The sequence below is a fragment of the Lactuca virosa genome, chromosome 5 (genome assembly GCF_052849685.1).
Source record: "Lactuca virosa cultivar CGN04683 chromosome 5, Lactuca_virosa_CGN04683_v6, whole genome shotgun sequence".
Classification (NCBI taxonomy): domain Eukaryota; kingdom Viridiplantae; phylum Streptophyta; class Magnoliopsida; order Asterales; family Asteraceae; genus Lactuca; species Lactuca virosa.
This window is the reverse complement of record NC_136430.1, coordinates 168,548,367-168,573,148: the sequence shown is the minus strand read 5'-3', so window position 1 is coordinate 168,573,148 and position 24,782 is coordinate 168,548,367. Positions and strand designations below refer to the sequence as shown.

The following is a 24,782-nucleotide window of genomic DNA, read 5'->3' as shown; positions in this document are numbered from 1 at the left end:
ACACTTATGAACACTATAGCTCCTTACCAAATCTTTATTTCCATTAATTAGTCATCAGGTGCCTTTTTTTCTTTTTCTCAAGACCCATGTTGGGTACCTTATCTTTACAAAATGTAGCCATCATTTCATATCTACCTAAGATCAAGAATCCTTATTCCTCCACCATAACTTTCATCAAAGCTAGCTAGAAGAAAACTCTCTCCCTTTCTCTTTCTCTTTCTCTTTTAGTATTTCTTTTGCTGGAAAAAGAAAGGTATCACAACAATGACAAACCAACAGGAAAACTCGTTTTCTCTCTTCCTCTATCTCTATATCATTTAGGTTGCTGATGGGGTATCACCAGATAGAGCCGACATAACCCACGCAATTTATCTGTCACACCCCAAAACCGGAACGGCGGAAACGTTCGGGGGTGAAGGACGTCATGTTCAGTATCACAACAATGCAAAGTAGTAAACAAGCAACAACATCATCCATTGCATTAATAATATAATTTCATACAAGTGTGTTCTGTCAAGTTATATAGACACCAAAAATATACATCAAAATAAAAGATGAGTCTTGAACGAGCTCCATCTTCTCAAAACCTGGCACCGGTACCTGTCTACTGGTGACCTGAGAATACAAGTTATTTTGAAAGAGTTTATCAGCTTTAAAGCTGGTGAGATCATAAGTATATTAGTGTTTGTATTTGTATGAAAGTGTTTGTAAGTCTGTAATGTATAAGTTTTGTAAAAGTTTGTAATTGTTTGAACTCTCCTAGAAAACCCTATGTTTCCTACTAAAAGTAGCCTTCTACCAAGGCATCTAGTATCTGTGTGTATGTCTCTTGTAAGAGTGTGTATTTTCCCAAATCTGACTATCATTAACCAAAAATATAGTTTTTACATTATTGTTTATTGTGTGAATATCACAAAGTAAATGTAAAAGGAAAATGAAATAGTATTGTAGTGTTGTATTAAGTAACTACTGTTGTACTAATTACTTTAAACTAATTGTTATTTTAAAGTACCATGTGATCGGCCTGTATCCTGCTACCGACTCTATAGTAAAACGACGATGTAAGACGTCGTAAGAAATGACGTTTGGCACCCGTAGACTTGCAAGTCCCACTGTACCGAGCAGCAGGGTGTAGGATAGTCAATCCAGTATAGATCTATACACAAACTCATACGCTCCCCAATTAAGGAGATTCTGGATACAAAACGGGTCATGACAGGTAGTGTCATGCCCCCGTTAAGTGGCTCACATAACTGTAAGTAATGTATATGTATATGTATATGTATGTGCTAGCTGTATTGTGTGTTCTTTCTCTGTCTAGCTTGTATGTTTTGTTTCTCATCACTGTGCATTTTTTTTCTCATCACTATGTATTATGTTTGTTTCTCATCACTATGTATTATGTTTGTTTCTCATCAATATGTATTATGTTTGTTTCTCATCACTATGTATTATGTTTATTTCTCATCACTATGTATTATGTTTGTTTCTCATCATTATGTATTACTCATGAATGAACTGACTCATTGTATGTTTCATTGTTCTAGTAATAGTATCTACCTAAACTGCTACCCAAAGGCATTGAACTGAATGAAAGAAGTAACCTTTTATATTTATACACATATACATGATATATAACTAGGATTCGAACGACCTTCGAACAAATAACCCGAATACCCTAAGTCCACAACCAAACAAGGAACAGGAAGTAAGGTGAGCTATCAGTCCTAAGTCCTTCCAATCCTACTTATATAATTATATCCATATAGATACACAGAATATAAGTTAAAAGAGTTTAATAAAAGTATTTGATAAGTAAAAGAGTTTGTAAAACGGTTTGAAGTAAAACAGTTTGATAACACAGTTTGAAAAGTAAGAAATCCACTTGTTTGGTAGTTATTAATCACATGTGATTGATATAATAACTATAATAGTTCAACTTGTATTCCCCCCCTCCCATAAAAGCATTTAAAAACATTTAAAAGGTTAATTAAGGGGTATGAACTCACCTGTAGTGAGTGGTTTGGATGAAAGGAATGTATAGGATGCTAGGTGTCAAGTGAAGACTTGTATACACACAATGATCCTAGTTTAACATATAATATCACATATATGTATCCAATTAGTCTTTAAACAACTAATTAACAAAGTTAAGACATCCTAGGACATGTAAAACACCTTATTTAAGTGCTATAAGTCCTAAGGATTGCATCTAAGTGTTGTAGGACATTGCTATTGAGTTTAGGGTTCAAGGGGACCCTTTATTTGAGTTTACGGTTTTGTGACCATAACTCATTGAGTTTACGGTCGTAAACCCATGAGTTTACGGCCGTAAACTCATGTTTCTTTGACCATTTTGTGTTTTGAAGCCTTAAAGATCACAAGAAGCATTCCTACTTCATGTTTAAGCCTTAGGAAGATATTAGGGCACCATTTCACTCCTTTTAGGAGTTTACGGTCCTTGGACCATTTCCCTTTGGGTTTACGGTCGTAAACCCAAATGGTTTATGGTCTTTTGATGTTTTCAAGTACTAAGCACATCAAGGAAGGGATCTAGGCTAGTTTCCAAGGCTTAGAAGGGACTAGGGCACACTTTGGCACCCTTTTTGGGGTTTACGGTCCAAGAACATCTTGGACCGTAAACACCTTTGATCCTTGGTTTCTTGGGTGTTTTCTTGATGTTTAGAAGTGTAACAAGCTCTATAATACTCTAGGATAGAAGTACTTACTAGGTAGAAGCTTGAAAGGTGCTAAAAGTCCAAGAACACTAGTGTGTGTTCTTGGTGTTCTTGGTGAAACTTGAAGATCTACACTTTTGGAATGATTTCACGGATGGAATCATGTTAGATCACTAGATTAAGTAAGATATCAACTTTTTAGGGCTAGAAACACTTATAATGTTGAAGATCAAGAAGAAAAGTCGATGATACTTGAGAGAGAATTGAGTTTTGGATCTTGAAATTGTGAAAAGTGATAAATAATGACTAAGTGTCATATTTATACCCTCTTTTAGGGTTTACGGCCGTAAACACCTTTGTTTAGGCCGTAAACTCCAAACTCTTGGAGTTTTGGAATAATATTGTTGCACAATAAACCCTAGGGCATCCTCTCTCCTGTTATCTCCTGAAGTACTAATCTTAAAATACTCAAACTTAATCCAAAAAGCTTGAAAATTAGCAGAAACAGTTTTGACTCCTATTGAAGTGAATGGTTGTACAGAATAGAAATTTCGGGTTGTCACAATGTGCTCGTCCCAACGGTAATCATAGTTTATCCCTTTGGCTGTCCGTCTACCTGCATCTCTGTATAACTACCGATCCGGAACCACCGGTAACCAAATGTAATGTAACGTCCCATTTTCACAACCAAAAATTTTCATTTTTATTTAAGTAAAGCTTCCCAGTTATCAACCCATTATGAAGAAAATCGTTTATTCCAAAATACATTTATTGAGAAACAGAGTAATAATAAAGCGCATAATCTTAATTATTGTTGACGAATGTGTACAGTCATGCCTTCACCTTCCCATGATGACCAATGACACCTGAAACAATAAACAACTGGGTAAGCACAAAGCTCAGTGAGTTTCCCCTAAAATACCACGTACGATAAACATACAAGCATGCATAATGGACCATAATCATCGGATTGGAATGCCCAGGGTCTGTTGGCATACCGCCTCACCTAACCGCTCGTTTAGAGCCTTCGTGCCTATGGCTTACAGTTGGCCCGCACCGGGTACCTTGTCCTACAGCACACAACAGGAACGCTTTAACCCACTACCACCATATGTCGACATATAACAATTAAGGATCAAGTAGGCACAAAATACAAGAAAACAACAATCATACAACTCACTACCGCCTACCAGTCCTCACACCGCACACTATCCCGCTACCAGCTAAACTCCATGAAGTGCGTAACCATAAGTAACCAGAGGTGAAAATAGCCACCCGAATAGATGATCCTACTCTAGAACCACAACCAAACAAGGAACAAGCAAGAAAGCCTAGATCAAGAGTTCTTATGCTATCCTACATGACCACTTACAGTCCCTAGGGAACTCTACTAAAAGATAACCAACAAGTATAGATAGTCATATAGATCTACAAATCACTACCGCATAGCAACATCTTATATACCAGGATACGGATCTAACAGATCACTACAACATAGCATCATCCTATATACCAAGATACATATCTGATAAATCACTACATCATAGCAACATCCTATATAACAGGATACAGATCTAATAGATCACTACAATATAGCAACATCCTATATACCAAGATACAAATCTAATAGATTACTGCATAGCAACATCCTATATACCAGGATACATAACCAACAATCCAAGTAATTCATAACCGTATGTACTTAGAGGTGAGATAGACACCCAGACAGATGATCCTACTCTAGAGCCATAAACAAACAATGAACAAACAAGAAAGCCTAGATCAAGAGTCCTCAGTCTATCATACGTGACTGCATACAATCCCTATGGAATCCCTCTACTAAAAGATAACCAAAACTAGTGAGCCGGAATTGGTGCTTTCGACCCACGGTACAATGAGGCGAAACTCACCTTAATTGAAGAACTCTAAGACACTGCGATACGATCCCTTTTTAGCACTGCTTTCCCCCGTGAATCCACTAACACCGGAACCAGATAGAATCTTAATCAACAACCCAAAATCCTCAATTTTGACCCTAATTCAAACTTGGCCAAAAAGTCAACGGTCAACGGTCAACGAAATTCAACAGTCAATAGACCCTCATGACGTGACCATCTATGGCTCACGTCGTGAGCCACTACAAGACAAAATAATCGGGACTTATAATCCTCACGACATGATAGGAATATCCTCAAGTTGTGAGACCAGTCTGAATGCTATTTTGATCAAAAAACTTCTTATTCCATTAAGACACTAATCCATCTTTTCCAGGAGGCTTCCTAACACTCCTAGGATCATTAAAATCGATGCTTTATGGTCTTGTATGTCAACTGAAAGACTTGAGCTCAAGCTAGGTCATTCATGAAGAAAATAGAGATAAATTCTCATGCATGAACTCAAACATCCTCCAAAACTCAGATCCATAACATACAAGCACCAAGGGACCCTAAGGACCCATAAAGCTGCCAACTTTATGGAGTCCCAACACTCTAACTCTTTTATTCATGGATACATTTTCATAAAACCTTAGATCTAGCAACAAGGGAACATAAAGCTTCGATCTTGGTTGCTCACAATGGTCCAAATGTGTAGCTAGAGGTTGCAAATGGAACTTCCAAGCTGAAACTATGCTTTAATGGTGATCTCTTCTTCTTCAAAGCACCACACTCCACCAAAAGCTCAAGAATTACAATGAGAGCCTAGGTTTAGGGTTTTACTGAGCTTAGGGACGAAAGAGGCTGTTTTGGAACCCTAAAATTAGGTTTATGGGGTTTAAATACGAAGGAACGCCTAAAATATCATGAGCTTGGGCTGCAGCGCATCTCACGTCGTGAGCTCTTATTGCTCACGTCGAGAGCTCAACATAATTTAGCATCTTCATTTAAACACTCCTCAGGTCGTGAGCCTTGGTTTTACCCAAAAACCATTCCTTTGACTCCTTGAAGCCCTAAATCGATCCGTTCTGGAAACTGGGTGTTACACGTAATAAAAAAACCAAATAAACGCCTCCCATATTACCGTGTAATTTCATTGAGGTATGAACAAAAGAGGAAAAAGACTTCAATAATTTTACCAGATAATGGTCGACTTCAAAGCTCCAATTGACCTTCAAGAAGTCGACAATTGTGGCCTTGCTCACCCCCTCTCTCGGTTCATTTTCTCTTCCCCACGATCACTCGTCTTTTTTCTTTGACCTCATGTCGATCTACGCACACATCAACACATCAATCGGACTTGCTATTTCTTTTAATCGAATGTATAAGGCCTTAGTGAAGAAAAATGGAAGTATCCTCCTTAAAGCTCCATAACCGATCACATGCCTGATGGGGGTTTTTCTTTCTAACTTTCCATTATTTTTTACACATATAACCCCTCAAGTTGCAAGATTTAATTTCTAAGTTCCTCATCCCTAAAACTTATTCACAATAAGTTCCAATATGCCCACTTACGTTTTATAAATCTTAGAATCGAAACAACTTTACAACAACTAATATCCAAGTAACGAAAAACTAACATTGTTAATGGAAGGATTTTCGGTTCATACATATGGAGCCTGATGGGATATCATACAACCATTCTTTCTCCGAGTCTTGCACTGAAAAAGGGAATGCCCTTAACTTTATATGATCTTCCGTGATGGCATGTGGCTTCATTCCGGAACAAACACATGAAATTCCTTGAGGAATTTATGTGGGTCTTCGTTTTCTAAGCCTCTAACAGTGGGAAGGAGGTGCATCGGCCCAAATTTGAGTTCAAAATTTTGGGCTTCTAGAAAAGTAATGCAAAGAGGTTGCTGAGTAACCTCTTGTGTGGCCCACTTTCTAAGTGTTTTCTCTTCGCCCTCTCCATCACTCATGGATGATTTTTTGGAGTCAGATTCAGAGGGGTTTGGGTGTTTCTGATTTTTCAGAAGGTGGTGGAGAGTATGTTTTATATGGCCTTTGAGAGGGTGAAGATGGTGGTTCTTTTGGGAAAAAATAAAAAAGTGGGATCAGGTTTGTTCCATAAGGGACTGCCTTGTGGTATGGTGATTTCTGGTGGTAAAGAAGATGCTGGAATTGAGGAACCCGCTTGTTGCTTATGAAGTTCAGCTATCTTCTTCAACTTCTTCACGGTTTTCTTAATTTCTATATCAAAGACTAGAGATGTACCTACACGAAAAAGATCTAGGCATACAAACTATTAGCAATATCGTGTCCGTAGCAACGATGCCAATTTGTTAAGACGTTGTCGCGCACACCTTAAACAAATAAAAATCATTGCTTGGTTGCACTATTGGGTAGCACAGGTAAGCAAGGTCGAATCCTCAGGGATATAGACTAAAAGTCAACACCTCTTCACGTAAGGAACATTTTAGTCATAAAACAGAAAATGTAAAAAAGGGATTTTGTTTATTAAGTAAACTAAAAATAGCAGTGAAAATAAACTAAATAAAGTTCAGTAAATAAAAGTGAATTCAGTTCTGTTGCGACTTTCCTAATCATGCAATCAACATTGACCTAGTTATTCAAAATGTGTTCTATCTAAGCTGGTACTGAAAACTACTAACAAGCTCTAGTAAGTTCTCTTTTACCTAGTTAAATTAACCAAAACTAGCTCTTCAGTTAGTCCTAATTTTGTACTAACTTAATTAAACAAGCTCTTAATCAAATTAAAAAAGTTGCATTATGATATGTGTAAAATTCTCAGCAATATTCAATACTTATCAGAAGCTCGGAAGCGTAAAAATATGAAATTTTAGTTTATATCGAAATTAAATCCCAACACGGAACCAATATGATATTTGTTACTAATTACCAGTTGATTATAACAATTATAGAATCCATTAACTGACTAACTAGATTGATTTTATCTTAGATTAGGTGATCAAGCTAAAAAGAACTAAAATCAAACATTCACTAAGCACATAACTGAAAAATCTAGATAGAATCACAAATCAAAAACCAAGTGTAATGATTGATTACACAAAAAGTACTGATCTATGCAGAACCGAAATCTAGGGTTTAGCCGTACATGGCTAAAATGCAATCTAAAACAGTAAAAAGAGACATTAAATAGCTAAATCTTACTAAACTAAATGTATAACATGATCTGCAGCCTTTAGATCATCAGAAATTGATGAAGACGGAGAGAAGTCGCCTCAAAAATCGTATGAAAAGGGTTTTTCATCGTCTAGGAACGTCTAGGGTCCAAACTGATCAGATAGGAGGTAATGATATATGAGCAAGCAACAAAAAATGCGAAAAGGTGAAAAACACGATCATGTTTTTGGGAAAAACACGATCGATTTGATAGCGTTTTTTCTCCGAAGTCCCGAATTCTCCATTTAATGAAGTACGATGCTGTTTTGAGCATATTTGACAAAAACACGATCGTGTTTTATGGAGAAACATGATCGTATAACACTATACAAAGTCCTGAAACTTGATTTTTGTTCTGGAAAAGTTGCAAAGATGAAGCAATCACATGGAGAAAAACACGATCGTGTTTTCTCAAAAACGCGTGTTTTGGACGCGAACTCTTTAGTTTCAGGAAATCTGATCCAACTCCTAGCTCCCTCCGGTATTTTAGCTCAATTAAGCTCCAAATATTCATCGAAGCTACTTCCAAAGTACCGCTCCACTCGAATTATCTGAAAACGACATAAAACATGAGTAGTACGAGAATTCTAGCGGCAAACATGAGTTGAACATTATTTATACCAATGTACATGAAAAAACATAAAATGTGATGCGAAATGCTAATAAAAACTAATATAAAGGATGCATAAAATGACATCTAACAGTCACAATGGGACCAGAGAACAATGTAGAATGCTTTTATCTTTTATTATGGTTGTTGGTATTATTTTGTAACATCGAAAGTTGTAAACTCTGATAATGATTGGAAAGTTTTTCTAAAACCCCATTTTTATTGATATATAATGGTGTTTTAAAAGTTGCGGTGTTATAGTTACGGTCATAAGTTACCTAGCGATAGGTTATGGTTACAATTTCTTATATAGAAACCCAGTTTATAGGTCCTAGTAGCATGGCATCATGATAGGAGGTAATGATTCCTCATCAAATTGGAGATAATTTGTATTCTCGTGGATAGTAAAGATTTGATTATAGACTAATTAGGGGTATTGATTCCCCATATATCCAAAGTTCATGCATTGGGATAGTAAGTCTCGTGGGTGCATTCTTATATGTGGGGTTAAGTCCCATGGGTACAACCTTATCTGCAGGGTTATATATCAGGATATGAAATCCTAATAAGTATAGTTTTATCAGGACGATTATGCTTTGGGGATGTGGAATTCTCTATCTTTATTTATTATGACATGTTTTAATGTTAATAGATTGCCAATATGTTTTAATTGTAATATTGTAAGCATGCTTGGATTCTTGTTGGGTTAAAACCCATGTAGCTCAGAAGTCTTTTTGCTTACGTGTTTTTTTTTTTAAATATGATATGTACTCAGGTATCAGAGTAAAGTTAGAGAGATTTTGATAGAGAAGACTCATAGAAGACTAAGCGAAGTCTTAAGGTGGGTTGATCCATTCTCTTTTACTATGATTGTTGATATTATTTTTGTAACACCAAATAATTGTAAACTCTGAGAAAGAAATGAAAGGTTTTTGTAAACCCATATTTTACTGCGATTGATTTTCACAGTAATTGACTACTTATACAACCATGGTAAATTTTGAAAAGATAAAAGTATAGTTGCTATAAGATATTTGATAAGTTCAAGTCCCGGTTAATCATTCAAGAATTTAGGAAAAAATCTAATGTTTGGTATTTTGACACGCATGCTCTAGTAGCACGTATTGCTACTATTAGATTGTTGATTGTCTCAATGGACATTGAAAACATGATTATTCATCAAATGGATATTAAAACAATCTTTTTAAATGTCGATCTTGATGAAGAAGTTTACATGAAACAACGGTAAGCTTTTGTTATGTCGATAATGAGGATAAGGTAACTTGTCAAATCTCGGAATGGGCTGAAACAAGCACCCAAAAAATGGTATCAAACGTTTGACGAGGTTATTTTGTCTAATGATTTTAATTTAAACCGATATGAAAAATGTGTTTATAGTAGATTTGATGATGCTACTGGTGTTGGAGTAATCATCTACATGTATGTAGATGCCATGTTGACTTTTGGAACTAAACAAAATCAAGTAGATGAAACTAAGAAATTAGTGTCATATAAGTTTTACATTAAAGAGACATGAGAGAGGATGATGTAATCCTTGGAATAAAGATTAAACATGTTAACAAAGGTATTGTTATGACACAAACTCATTATGTTGAGAAAATTTTCAAAAAAATTCAATTTTAGTGATAGTTTTCCCATGGGCACTCCTATGGACCCTAATGTGAAACTGATGCTAATTTCGGGCATTCCTATTTCAAAAATTGAGTATTCTAAGGCCATTGATAGCTTGACGTTAAAGTCCATATAAATTTGTAATCATGATATACCCAATTCCCTTCTAATATGACATTGGGAGTTGAATTCGATATGGAAGACTCACACTTATAGATTTGAACACATGAAGTATCATCCCAAGTATGTGTTCATTCTAAAGTTTGCTAGGTTGAAGTTTACTTTCTTTATAATTCATTTGATAAAGTGTATTTATAGATACATGAAGTAAACAAATTACTTATGCGACTTCGAAGTGTAGTCATACTTTAAGAGGTTGCAGACTTGGCATTGTTATAATAATGAGAGGATTAAGATATACAAATTTTATAACTGTCTCGTGTTGTATTTTGTAAGACGAGTTTATAAATTTGTATGTATTTTATTTTTGGGTATTCAAAGGGTCTTAGAACACCCTGATTCTTGAATATTTGAAATGTGTAAGACACTACAATGAAAATTCAATCGATTCGATTTTTTCATTTATGTACATGGTGGTTTGTTCAGATTATTTACACCAACATAGAAGATGATTATTCAGGTTGTTAAGTGTAATTGGAATTAATACAAATGTCAAAATGAGATTAATAACTGTATTATAATACAAGTTAGAAGGTGTGGAATGCACATTTTATATAAGATTAGTTTGATTCGGTAACAACAAATGACGAGGATCAAGGGGCAACGCCCCCTTACTGGTCCTAGGTAGCAGTGTCCATACCCTGGTGGTGGTCCTTCTGACCGGTCAACGTACAAGGTACAAGGGGCCACACCCCCCAAACCTTTTTGTTTTTTGAATTTAATTGTGCTGGGAAAACAAGATTTAATGGGCATTTTATGGTAAATTTATGGTTGGTCACTTTTAAAAACCACTGAATACCCATTTAATATCTGCAATTTACCACCTATTTTTTTTTTTTTAAATATATGTACTGCCTTTCCAAAGAAAGGCAGAGAACGATTTCCGGTGAATCAGGTTTTGGCTTTTATTTCTGTGTATTTGTAAGTATATACCGGCTCCCCCAAACATTTTTGCAGCTCTTTTTTGCAGATAAACAGACGCTATGTAATGAAACTTTCGATCAACCAAATAAACATGGAGCTTAAATATCGTTGGATAGGTGAGTTATGAGGTCAATGTTTGGGGTTTGGCTGACATAAATCTGACCACTCAACCGTCGATCTCGTGATGACATCCGATTGGCCCATTATTCGGCGGCCGTGGGATCACTGACCTTATCCACTCTTCCCTACGCTACCACCTTTAATCTTTATTCTTTAAAATAATATATAATACTGCTTGCCACCATTATGGGCGATGCATGCATCCAAATATTATATATATACTCCTCGATGCTTGTGTCCAAAGATCATATATCACCCCATTCTTTCCAAATTAGGAAACTTTTATTGCATCTCCATCTCCCTCAACCTCCATGGCAGGCCCCAACGATGAACGCTTGGATTTTGGGAAGATGGGTTACGGGTATTATACTAAACTATACTTTATTCATGTAGTTTTGTAATCTGTTGTGTAAGTACAGTCTGTAAGTTTTCATGAATTTGTCATTTGTGTTAGATGCAAGCATTATCGAAGAAGATGTATGATTCGAGCTCCTTGTTGTAACGAGATATTCGACTGTCGTCATTGTCACAACGAGGCTACGGTACGATTACTCGATTACTTCGTTTTTCATGCGATTTCTGTTGTTATTCTTCGATTTAAGTGTTTAGATCTGACGAATGTTTGTTAGGGTTTCGAAGGAGAGGAACTTTAGGGTTTATAGTAGCTTGTTGCAGATCTAGTCGTATGGATTTGAATCGATTCAATCTCCGTTCTGATTGTATTCTGATTTTCTCTGTTTATCCCTCAGAATATGTTGAAAAATCCCTACGATCGCCATGAACTTATTCGATCCGATGTGAAACACGTATGCTCCTTTCTTCTCCATCATCAGAGTTGCGAATATAATAAACCCTACAATCGACTGAAAAATTTCATGTTTGTTGCAGGTGATTTGTTCAGTTTGCGACACAGAGCAACCGGTATGTTCCATTGATTCGATCTACAAAACTACAACAATTCCTTTCTTTAATCACTGAATCGTTTCTTTGATTTCCAGGTTGCTCGTTCCTGCACAAATTGTGGCGTCAATATGGGGGAATACTTTTGTGAATTGTGCAAATTCTACGATGATGATGTATGAAATTCCAAACGATTTGTATATCTATGTTTTCGTTTCACTTTTGCTAATCATCATCATATTGCAGATTGACAAGGGTTTGTTCCACTGTGACGATTGTGGCATCTGCAGGTTAGTTATGATTGTATTTCTTCTTTTTTGTTCATTAGATTCTTCATTGTTCCATGAGAGATTTGATTTATATAGTTCTATTCGTGTTCAGAGTTGGTGGACGTGAGAACTTCTTCCATTGCAAAAAATGTGGTATGCCATAGAGGGATGATTTTGTGATTTACATCTTGCTCAATGTTAACGGACCGGACTCACGGCGTTTGTGGGTTGAACCGGGTTTTGGGTGTATGGACTGGATTTGGACTGGTTTGAATGGACCCCTTTTTTGGACTTACTTCGAGTCTTTGAGTATCAACAACACTTGTTTTTTTCTCAATATAGTTTTTTCTTGTTTTTTTTTTTATCAAATCAACAACCCGAAAATATAACACAGTTATAACAAAAAGTCAATAACGTTTTGTGGACTTTATATATTTGCAAGTATCACCAATTTTAATTTATGTTATTTTTATTATTCTTTTGTATAAATCTATATTTATAGTACAAAATAAATATATGTTTGGCACGCAACAATTAGTTTATTTTCCAAGTTTTTTTTTTTTTTAATTTTTATGTTCGGCAAAAAGAAAGTAGTTTATAAGCTGACTTTTTAAAAAAGTTATCCAGACTAACGTTTTAATGAGCTTAAAAAACTTTTTTTTTTAAATTCTTTTAAATATATTCTTTATTAATTAAAAAAAACTCAATCTTCAACAATTCCTTTTATATAATATTTATATATATTTCAGCTACTTTTACCAAATTTGATTTTTATCACATAATTTATCAGCTTGTAACTAGTTTTTCAAGAATCAGTTAGCTTTCAGCTGGTAAATAGTAGCTTTTATAATTTAAGTAAGATATCTATATATTTAATTATTTATTAATATTTCATCTTGTATTTATAAGAAAATTTAATACAAAAATAACAAGGGAATATGACTTATTAAGGTAATTAACTTTTCGGTATGTTCACATCTGGGTAACTATCATTTTTTTGTACACATGTAGGTAACAAACTTGTTGGAAGTATTCACATATGACCATTATGACCTGCTATAGCAGGTTAAATCCTAGATGTGAACGCTTTCAACAAGTTCGTTACCTAGATGTGTAAAAAAAAATAGTTACCAAAATATGAACAAAACAAAAAGTAAAAATTAATTTACACGAATGGTCCCTGTGGTTTGGGGGAATTTGTGTTTTTGGTCCCTAACTTATTTTATTTAACTTGGATGGTCCTTACTGTTTATTTTTGTTGCGCGTTTGGTCCCTGTCTTTCCTAAAAAGACTATTGTGTCATTATTAATTTATTTTTTAATTAATTTTCTTATTTATGTATTTATTTTTTACATATTTAAAAAAATTAATAGACCCCACATATTTGTATCTCTCCTCGGATGATCCTTACTGTTTATTTTTTAATTAATTTATTTTTTTAACTCGGATGGTCCCTATTGTTTATTTTTGTTACGTGTTTGGTCCCTTTCTTACCTAAAAAGACTATTTTGCCCTTATTAATTTATTTTTTAATTAATTTTCTTATTTATGTATTTATTTTTTATATATTTAAAAAAATTAATATACCCCACATATCTGTATCTCCTCACCGTAAACCTGAAACCACATTTGAGAAATTTAATTTGGGTCTTAACGGTCACCATCTCATCTCTCATCCTCCCCAACTTCTATTTCTTTTCCATCTTTAGTAACATCGACGTCTTCATCATCCTTCTTTTTTAGGTACTTCAACTCTGGCGAACCAACACCATAACCTACTGTCTCTTCATCTTTAGTGGGTTGTGGTGTTGATTCGACGGAGTTGAAGGACCGAAAAAAGAAGGGATGATGAAGACATCGATATCACTAAAGATGGAAAATAAATAGAAGTTGAGAAGGATGAGAGATGGGATAGTAAGGAGATACAGATATTTGGGGTCTACTAAATTTTCTTAAATATATAAAGCGTAAGTACATAAACAAGAAAACTAATTAAAACATAAATTAATAAGGGCACAATAATCTTTTTAGGTAAGACAGAGACCAAGCTCGTAACAAAATAAAACATTAGGGACCATCCTGGTTAAAAAAATAAATTAATTAAAAAATAAACAGTAGGGATCATCCGAGGAAAATTAATTTTTTTAAATATGTAAAAAATAAATACATAAATAAGAAAAATAATTAAAAAATAAATTAATAAGGGCACAATAGTCTTTTTAGGAAAGACAAGGACCAAACGCGCAACAAAAATAAACAGTAGGGACCTTCCAAGTTAAAAAAAATAAGTTAGGGACCAAAAACACAAATTCCCCCAAACCACAGGGACCATTCGTGTAATTTAATTTTTACTTTTCGTTTTGTTCATATTTGGGTAACTATTTTTTTTGTACACATCTAGGTAACGAACTTGTTGAAAGCGTTCACATCTAGGATTTAACCTGCTATAGCAGGTCATAATGATCATATGTGAACACTTCCAACAAGTTTGTTACCTAGATGTGTACCGAAAAGTTAATTACCTTAATAAGTCATATTCCCAAATAATAAAAATAAACAAATTCATATAATCACATTTATATGTATCATTAGTCGCAAACTAATTTTTATGATATTCTTGACAATTGATTTCTTAGGATCTTGCTATTCTATTGGTTTACGTGATAACCATTTATGTGTCGAAAATTCTATGAGACATCATTGCCCCATATGTTATGAGGTATGTGTCTTTTTCTCTTTGTTTTACGTTGGATTAAAATTTGCATAATTTAATAATAACACTTGCTATGACTACATTCACAGTATTTATTCGACTCGATGAAAGACACTGCAGTTATGAAATGTGGGCACACAATGCATCGCGATTGTTACAACGAGATGATAAAACGAGATAAGTAAGTATTTTTGTGACTATTAGTTATAAATAATAAAATGACCTTTTTGTTAACTTTTTTGAATTTTAAAACAGATTCTGCTGTCCGATATGCGCCAAATCGATTATGGACATGTCTGCAACATGGAAGATGATCGATGAAGAGGTTGGTCTATCTAATTGATTCTCATGAGGTTTCATTAGTTGGGAGTAAATTACAATTTTGGTCCCTATATTATATAAATTTTTGTGAGGTTGATCCAAAATGGTTTTGTTGCAAATTTCTCTTGTTGTTTCATTTTGTTAAGGATTTGGTGTATAACCAATGCAAATCGAATATTTTTCCTGTTAATATAATAGTAATAAATGGTAAAAGTTAATAAAAAAGCTAGATAAGGGGCCAAATAGACATACTCCACTGGTTGAGGACCAAATCCGTAATAAAATGAAGATATGGAATCCAATTTGAGACAAAAAAAAAAGGACCAAATCTTACAAAAATAGAATAGCATTAGCAGCAAACTTGTAATTTACTCATTGTTTATTTTCACAATTTTACTTTCATTTCTTTTCATTACAATATTGTACTTTCCTTCTTTACATTATACTTTTTAAATTTTACTCATTTGTAGCAGTGAAGTTATTTTGTATTTACATGACATTTCTATAACTAGATAAATCTTCAAATTACAATGGTGTAATTAGATAAAAAGGAAAGTAGAATACAATAATAAACAAATCAATACAAGTACGTTGCTATTTCTTGTAATTAACCATTGTTTCAAACATAATCAATGCTTGAAAATCCTCTTATTCTTTTTCTTCATATGATCATATTTGACATTTATACATTTGTTTCGCAGATCGAAGCTACTCTAATGCCTGATGATTACAGGCACAAGAAGGTACTATCACATCCTTTGCGACTTTGCACTACTTTTGTTGCAACAAATGAGCCAACTTTTTAGGATTATTTTCGATGATAATGATTACGAGGGCATTCACGTCTTTTGCATACGATGTGAAATTATCTAATAAGGACCGGATTTTTCAGGTTTGGATACTATGTAACGACTGCAATGACACTACAGAAGTTTTCTTTCACATAATTGGACAGAAATGCCGCCATTGCAGATCGTATAATACACGGACGATTGCGCCCCCTGTTTTACCACAAGAATGACCGAAACGCCCCTTGTTTGTCTCGTATTATAAAATAGGTTGATTTATATACATCTATATATTCTATATTCGCGAAAAAAAAAATTATAATTTAAAATTGCTGGATAGATGGTTTTGGAGTGCAAGAGAAGCACTGTTTTCAGCCAATTCTTCCTCCACCTGTGTGGATTGAAGTAGCCCTTGCTAAGCAACTTGGGTTGTATAATAGATTAATAGTAAACATGTTCGCTTTTGTTTGTTTTTTCTTTATAATGTGAACTTTTTTAAGTCGGATCTATATTATGAATATGAAAATCTCAAGGAACTTAAAAAAAACAATTGATTTTGGTGTTCTGTTTTTAATATTCACTAGCATCGCTAAGGACAAAATGAGTGGTTTTGTATACTTATAAATATGTTTTTAAGGATTATCTAGAAAGACTGTAAATCTGAATTCTTAAAATTTGTAAACCAGATTTAATGTTCTCATGACCAAATCCATCTTTCCAATTCTAGTATTTTTATCTTTTTTCAATTGAAAAAAAGACGGTGAAATTACATATCATATCAGGCGAATCAATGCACACGATGCCATTTATTTACACTATTCAACATACATATCAACAATTATACACAGAATGCATTATATATTGTTATATATACACACACATGACACATAGAGACCTTCCTCTAACTTGATGTTTGGCATGACCAAGGCGAGGAAACTGGTTTAGCAGCCGAAATCTGAACACGTATGACCTCATGAATAGCACCCCGATAAAGCACATCAAGAACTTGTTGTTCTTTCATCATTGCAAGATCTCTTAAAGAAGCCCTTCGTGAAATCGACTCATCACGAAGCCTAAATCCATACAACCACCTCCCAAGCTTCCACCATTGAACACATATTTGTCGATCACAAATCTTTGAGCTATTTAAAGCCTCCATCACATCACCCGCCTACAAACCATACCAATTTATTAGACATATTTCCATAATTTCGTTGAAAATATAATAACATATATTTGGTGATGTTTCTATAAAAGTTTTATTTTTCCAATAATCCGTAAGCTGACCCACACTGCACAATTCACATTGGAATTGAAACTCCCACCCTGCAACTATTTTACTATTTTTACCAATATAGGCAACATATAATGAACAATAGCATACTTATAACTTTTTACCCATAATAGCAACATACTTATATTTTTGTTTACCTATAATAGCAACGTACATACATTATTGATAAGAGCAATTTACTTTATATTGTATACATAATGGCAACATACTTTTTACCCTTTGTAAAGGATTGGATATTGTAAGCTTACCGGAACTCCAAGCCATGCAATAGAGTAGTGCAAACCAGCCAAATTGAGCAAAACATGAAGATTTTCTTTGAAAAAGAACAACACCACATCTCTAAACCCAAATTGCATTGAATTCATGTTTTGCATTGCAACCAAATAATGATTAACCTCAACGGATTCTGATGAAATGCATTGTTCCAAAAAGGCAATAACAGCGTCCGCCTTACTAGCCATTTCATGATGTTTATTCACATAAAACCCCCTCCATCCCTACACTCACACATAAAAAAGTTTCACGTTAAAAAATACAAGAAATAGCAACTTACTTTCTTTGATATGTTTAGTGTAGCATCTTACTTTTCATTTTCTATTACAACACTATACTTTGAAAAGTCTAGCGATTTATATCAATGTCATCCAAATACAATGCAATTTTCACTGTTATTATTTGGTACTTTTTTCAAAGTATAATGTCCAAATAAGAAAGAGTCAAAGTTCAATGTTTATAATTGGGTAATTACTGTTGAAGAGCCTAATCGACCCTCAATATGAAGAAGAAAAACAATTCAAGCATATTTCAAGTCAAGCGACTATCTATGGAGAGGAAAATAGGGATAGACCTTTAAATTGGAGTCCAAATGCTGTTGTTGAAGTTGATGGGGATTGAATTCAGGAACAGAAGAAGATTGTTCTTTATCGAAACCGAGGGCTGGCCATCTGTCTCTGCATAGACCCGCCCATATATGATCAGACCCGCAAAGCTCCCGCCAAAACCGAGAGCAACTACCCAACGCACACAAATCCAATTCCTTCATCAGAGACCCCAAATTGAATTCATAGAAATTTCCCAAAATTAGAACGCAATTCTTAATTCGTATTCTCAAAAGATTAAAAAATCTAACAAATAGGGATATGAAAGGAAGGAGATTAGAGAAAGAAATCAACAGACCTGAAGCAAGGAAGCGATTTTGAAGGCGATATCGCTTGGAACCCAGTTCTGTATGGATCGATTGTTCATCTTTTGTTAGTGATTTTGGTTTCTTAGGGTAGATTGTTGAGAGGAAGAATCAAAAGAAATAACATTTGGGAGTGGGGATGATCATGTGCGATGCCGTCATCACATAAATTTCTGCTGCGATTGCGTGGAGGTGTGTAAAGCAAGAGAAATGCACGTAGCAAGTTAATCTATCCCCCTTTTATTTTGGTATGAAAAATGTGCAAATGTCAACCATTTAACGTATTTAGTAATCAAATTTGATTCTATAAGCCTTTCGGGCAAAAATCCATACAAGATATAAGTTTATAAAATTTTGATTTTGACTCTATGGTAATTTTTTTTTCAATTAATTTAAACATTATATTTTTTAATTTTTTCAATGTTATGTCAACCTAATTATCAACTGAGGTGGCATAATAACGTGTTAGTTTTTTTTATAACGTGATGATGACATAACATAATGATGTGACGTTTTTTGGCGACATCATTTTCTGGGTTAAAACCGATTTTTTCTAAAAACCTAGTATCTTTTGTACGATTTCGCTTATTATAACATAATAATCAAGACTTGTTTGAGGGTTGAAGATCTATTGTGGGCAAACTTTTAGAGCAAAACAATATAACAAACTTGGCTAGTAAGGCGGACACTATTATTGCCTTTTTGGAACAATGCATTCATCAGAATCCCGAACTCCCAATGTTGGGAGTTTCCCGAACTCCCAACTCACACAATCCTCAATCCAAACAACCACTTGGGTCGTCTTCCTCCCCGATGGGGATGCGAAACTCATCCTAGTTTCACTCCTGCTTCTGATCCTGAATACCTGAACGATTCTCCCCCACTTTGCTTCGACTAAGCTCTCACAGCATATGAGAATTGAAGGATTCCCAATCCTTTTTACCCTCTAATGATTGATATGTTGACAATCTGCGCTTACCAATGTTAGTGTTCCATTACTAACCATTCCAAGAAGACCGCGCAACCTCCAAAGACCAGATGAACACTTCCCGAATCCCTGCAAAACTGATAACCCTAGATGCTTTGAAATGATACTACACTTAAATCTTGAAGTCCAAATAACAGATGCTCAGACCAAAACCCCAGCAATTGGAATACTTCCATTGGCGCCCCCACAAGCCAATACAAGCACGATGACTGAAACCATCGAATACTGGCGGTGCTGGATAACCAACCTGCTGAACCCTGACCACAGACCTTCGACCCAATGCCCCCGATCCGATCTCGACCAAAACCGGAAATAACAACCGAACACTTGGAACTCGCTATAAGAGAACAACCCTTCACTAAACCACTAATAATTCATGGCATGCAGATGACATATAACATTTCTTGAAAATATAACCCAAACATAAGCAGAAAAATAAACCAAGATACGCTTACCCAAATCGCTGCAATATTCCAACAACATAAATTATGATAAAAACCGAAAAGAAGCAAAAGATACATACCCGCAATGTCGCCCATTGGAGTCCTGACCTCCCCTGTCTGACACTGCAAGACCCGACTCCTTTTTGTTGAGACTCCTATCCTACCCTCTCGTCCATCAGTGATCCTCAAAGTAGTCGGAGCAGGCACACTCACCGCTCCTCCCCTCAACATCGGACAGTCGGCCTTCTTGTGGCCCACCTGATCGCAGTGAAAACACAACGGGCTTGCCCCCTGAGGACAATCTATGTTGATCTGACCAACCCTGCCACACTTGTAGCATCCCAAACCCCTGGAACGACAAACTCCATCGTGCAGTTTCCCGTACGTGTTGTACTGACCCCGGCCCTGCTGGCCTCTCAAACACTGATCAGAAGTCTTGGGTCTTTTCCCGGGACCCTCCGCTACATGCTCCTGATATGATCCCCTCTTCCCGAGGTGCTCCAAATCGATCTCCCGCTCTCGGGCTCTAGAAACCATATCATTCAGGGTATCGCACCCTAAAATACTCACAAACTCTTTGTGTCACACCCCGAACCAAACGGCGGAAAACGTCCGGGGGCTTGTGCGTGACTTCATCTTGTAATATCATCATAATTGTATATAATTGAAACAATACAACACCATCATCATACAAATCAAAATACAATCAGCATTGTTTACAACAAGTACAGTATCATAAATTACATGTCCAATATATTTAATGTATGATGATAACAAAATATAACAAATTTCACATTTCCTGCTGACCTTTCCGCTTAACGATTCCCTGAGAATACAAGTTATTTTGAAAACGTCAACATATATAATGTTGGTGAGTTCATAAGCATATTTGAATGAAAAGTTTTGAATTATTTGTAAAACACCAGAAAATCCGATATTTTCTGAAAAATTGTTTGAACGTGATTTATCAAAATCAAGTATTAATACATGTGTGTTTTCGGTTTTTGGAATGTATATAAAATGTAATCCAAATAAAAACCCTGTATTTTCTGTAGTAAGTAAAAGATATTGTTTAACTGTGTATTACCCTAGAAAATCCTATATCTGTTTATAAAAGTGTTGTGGTCTCAACCCTAAGACCGAATATCAATGTATGTATGTTTTTGTATCAACAAGATTTTATAGGTGTTCCATAAAATTATGTTGGAGAGGATCTCTAAGTGAGCCGTTTTAACCATACTTGATTATGACGAATTCGCCTGTCGTGGCGTTTTTAGGCGTCGGCTTGATTTACGGTAAGGTCTGTCACCCTAGACTGGCCTAGTCTAACAGCAGCGAACAGCTCAGGTGTGGGGTGTCACCCCGTATAGATCTATACACAAACTCTCGCTCTCCCTCCAGGAGACTCTGGTTATAACTACAGGCTACGATCGTACACTCTAGAGGTGTCAACCGACATGTCTCACTAGCATCCTTGACTGAGTTACGCTAATATTGTATTATGTTATATAATGTTTACTTGTATGTTTTATGTTTGAAACCCCAATGAGTATGTATATGAATATATAAGGCCCAACAGACATGTAGAATGACCACTAAGGCCCAATAAACATGTAATGTATAGTTTAGGTCCAATAAGCATGTGTATGGGCCACTAAGGCCCAATAAACATGTAATGTATAATTCTAGGTCCAATAAGCATGTATATGGGCCACTAAGGCCCAATAAAGATGTAATGTATAATCTTATGTCCAATAAGCATGTATATGGGCCACTAAGGCCCAATAAACATGTAATGTATAATCTTAGGTCCAATAAGCATGTATATGGGCCACTAACGCCCAATAAACATGTAATGTATAATCCAGGCCCAAGTAAATATAAATTGATGTTTTCGGCTCATTAAATTGAAATTTACATTTTCGGCCTATTTATAAATATAATTTACATTTTTAGCCCCTTTTTAGATAAAATGACATTTTCGGCCCAAGTTTTGTAAAAATAGCATTTTCGACCCAAGTTTTTGTAAAAATAAAATTTTCGGCCCAAGTTTTGAATAAAGTACCATTTCAGCCCATAAAATCGTAAATTTACATATTTGGCCCAACAAAACCGTGAAGGCCCACAATAAGGCCCATATACGAAATTTTACACTTTTAGCCCTTTTAAAACTATGATTATCATAAAAACCCATTTTTATACAAAAATGACTCTTTTGGTCCTTGAAAAACCGTGAATATCATAAAAAGGCTTCATTTTTTTTGTTTTCTTGTCAAAAATGGTCCTTTTACAAGATTTTGTTTAGTTTTTCAACATTCTTAACTTGTTTAGCACTTTTATCTTATGGTAAGTTGTATAAAGTGTTGTAGTTTCCAAATATTGTCAAGATCTATGAAGTTCTTGATGGGTTTTGAGCATTCTAACACTCCTATGGTGTACATGCAACCCTAGAAACCTTGGATCTATGTTTGACTATGATACATGCAAATAACTATTTTTCCAAGGTTCTTATCCTAACTAGCATGGCATGGGGTACTTGAATCAAATAAAACTAGTATAATTACTTACCTTATAGTAGTAGTTGATTGCTTGGAGTTTGAGAGCCTAGCACCAATAATGTGGATGCCTCAAATGGAAGTCACAAATCACCACAAACTTGGAAACTTAAGAGAATAGTCACAAACTTCTTGAAATCGGCCCTCTTAGTTTACACACATCAACTCGTGCGATTTCAAGAACCAAAGCCTCCTTTATATAGTGTGGTGGATTAGGGTTACATCCATGTAAACCCTAATACCCATGTCTTTTCATTTCCATGAGATCTATAGGTTAAAGCTCCATGGAGTATCCATGGACTTTCCATGCAAGCCTAGCCCATTCCAAATAAGCATTAGCCCACACTATATAAATACAAGAGCCCATATTTAATTAGTCATACTTTTGATCTCTAAATTAATTCTAAATTAATTATAGATCAATACTAATTAAATAATATGATTTTATATTAATATATTAGGACTTATAATATATTAATAAATCATAACTTATACAATTCTCAAACGATTATCCATAAATTGTTCGGGTGAAGTGCAACCCAAATGGACCATGCCGGGTCGGATCAAGTATATACCAAATATAGTTATGGACTTAGACACTATATCCAACAGTCTCCCACTTGGATAAGTCTAATAACTATAGTTGCAAGTATGACTTCAGGAACCGATCAACAATTGTAGCTCTTTAAACTCTGTTGAACTATGAAGCGCCATTTTAGATAAGTGATCATATAATCCTCTGTTCTAGATATCAGCCGGACAAATACATGGAACATGGTCTTGCTTATTTTCTAGCATTTGTTTCCCGATTTCCGATTTGTTTGACATAGAACTTAACTGAACACATTAATTTAGTTCTGACCGGGCCCGGTACATAGGTCAAAACAAAATCATCGAGGGGCCCAGATATCACTTCTAATCCTAGAAGGAACAGATAAACTTCGACTCATATGTTTGTTCTACTACTTGTTGAATTACACACAAAAGCACGGTTTCTAACATCGAGTTACCAATGCGTTTTCGTGCAATCAATGCATAACCAACTCATAGGCAACAAATCATATCTCTAGGTTTGAAGACTTATATGATATTACCGTCTCACGATCACTCGAGATAAATTCCATGAAGTGATACAAGTGAGCGTGGGTTGAATCCAATACTCAGAACTTATGAGCACTCATGAGTGCTGTAGCCCCGCTCTGTCTAACATCTTAGACCTCTACAAGCCAACCCATGACAGTCTTGATTCATATCTACTTCCAACATATGACCGACTGTGGAGAGTTTGAATAATATGATATAAACCATAACATAATTATTTTGGAAGTCAGAACATGCAAAAAGAAATAATAGTAAACGATTGACAAGAGATAGCAACACTTTACTCATAAATAACAGCTTTTATTTATCATCAAATGTCAATTACATTTTACAAATTTCAAGATTATCTAACTACTAAAACTAATATCATCCTTCAGCCCTATGCTCCGAGCATGCTGGAGATGCTTAGCCCGAGTCAGTCCCTTCGTGAGGGGATCTGCTGGGTTCTCATCCGATGATACCCTCTTTGCCACGAGGATTCCTTCTTCTATTCAATGTCTGATGAAGTGATATTTTCTGTCAATGTGTCTGGATCTCCCATGATCTCTTGGTTCCTTGGCTAAGGCAACCGCACTATTGCTGTCACAGAAAATCTCCATTGGCTCCTTTATAGCTGGTACAACTCCAAGGTCTCCGATGAAGTTCTTTAGCCATATAGCCTCCTTTGCTGCCTCGCTTGCTGCTATATACTCTGATTCACAAGTGGAATCAGCCACTGTCTCCTGCTTGGAACTTTTCCAAGTAATTGCCCCTCCGTTTAGAGTAAAGACCCAGCCCGACTGAGAGCCGAAATTATCCCTGTCAGTCTGAAAGCTAGCATCACTGTACCCTACAACTCTCAAGTCTTCACTCCCACCGAGGGTAAGGACCCAGTCCTTTGTCCTCCGTAGGTACTTGAGGATATTCTTTACCGCAGTCCAGTGTGCCTTGCCAGGGTTCCCCTGATACCTGCTAACCATGCTCAAAGCAAAGGCTACATCAGGTCGAGTACACGTCATAGCA

The 24,782-nt window shown here is 35.4% G+C and overlaps 2 protein-coding genes across 2 annotated transcripts; one reads left to right on the top strand and one right to left on the bottom strand.

Annotated features, from left to right (window-relative positions):
- The first annotated feature begins 11,450 nt into the window (after positions 1-11,450).
- On the top strand, positions 11,451-16,725 carry LOC145114802 (E3 ubiquitin-protein ligase MIEL1-like). The gene is made up of 12 exons (XM_079050881.1): positions 11,451-11,586; positions 11,680-11,767; positions 11,975-12,031; positions 12,114-12,146; positions 12,224-12,301; positions 12,372-12,415; positions 12,507-12,547; positions 15,031-15,113; positions 15,197-15,288; positions 15,363-15,432; positions 16,130-16,171; positions 16,321-16,725. Exons 1-12 carry the CDS (start codon positions 11,537-11,539, stop codon positions 16,447-16,449), a joined length of 807 nt encoding a protein of 268 aa, XP_078907007.1. The 5' UTR covers positions 11,451-11,536; the 3' UTR covers positions 16,450-16,725.
- Positions 16,726-16,994: 269 nt separating this feature from the next.
- On the bottom strand, positions 16,995-18,951 carry LOC145114803 (F-box-like protein). Its single transcript, XM_079050882.1, has 4 exons — positions 18,687-18,951; positions 18,358-18,546; positions 17,759-18,007; positions 16,995-17,387 (listed from the first exon to the last, which is right to left on the bottom strand). The coding sequence occupies exons 1-4, from the start codon at positions 18,753-18,755 to the stop codon at positions 17,118-17,120; spliced, it is 777 nt and encodes a 258-aa protein (XP_078907008.1). The 5' UTR covers positions 18,756-18,951; the 3' UTR covers positions 16,995-17,117.
- Between the last annotated feature and the right edge of the window lie 5,831 nt (positions 18,952-24,782).

Coding starts and splice junctions, on each gene's coding strand:
- LOC145114802 (XM_079050881.1), top strand. CDS start 11,537: ATGGCAGGCCCCAACGATGAACGCTTGGATTTTGGGAAGATGGGTTAC. Junction 12,416..12,506: donor GACGATTGTGGCATCTGCAG/GTTAGTTATGAT, acceptor ATTCGTGTTCAG/AGTTGGTGGACGTGAGAACT. Junction 16,172..16,320: donor ATGATTACAGGCACAAGAAG/GTACTATCACAT, acceptor CGGATTTTTCAG/GTTTGGATACTATGTAACGA.
- LOC145114803 (XM_079050882.1), bottom strand. CDS start 18,755: ATGAACAATCGATCCATACAGAACTGGGTTCCAAGCGATATCGCCTTC. Junction 18,547..18,686: donor AAATCGCTTCCTTGCTTCAG/GTCTGTTGATTT, acceptor TCTCTGATGAAG/GAATTGGATTTGTGTGCGTT. Junction 17,388..17,758: donor TTGCATGGCTTGGAGTTCCG/GTAAGCTTACAA, acceptor TATGGTTTGTAG/GCGGGTGATGTGATGGAGGC.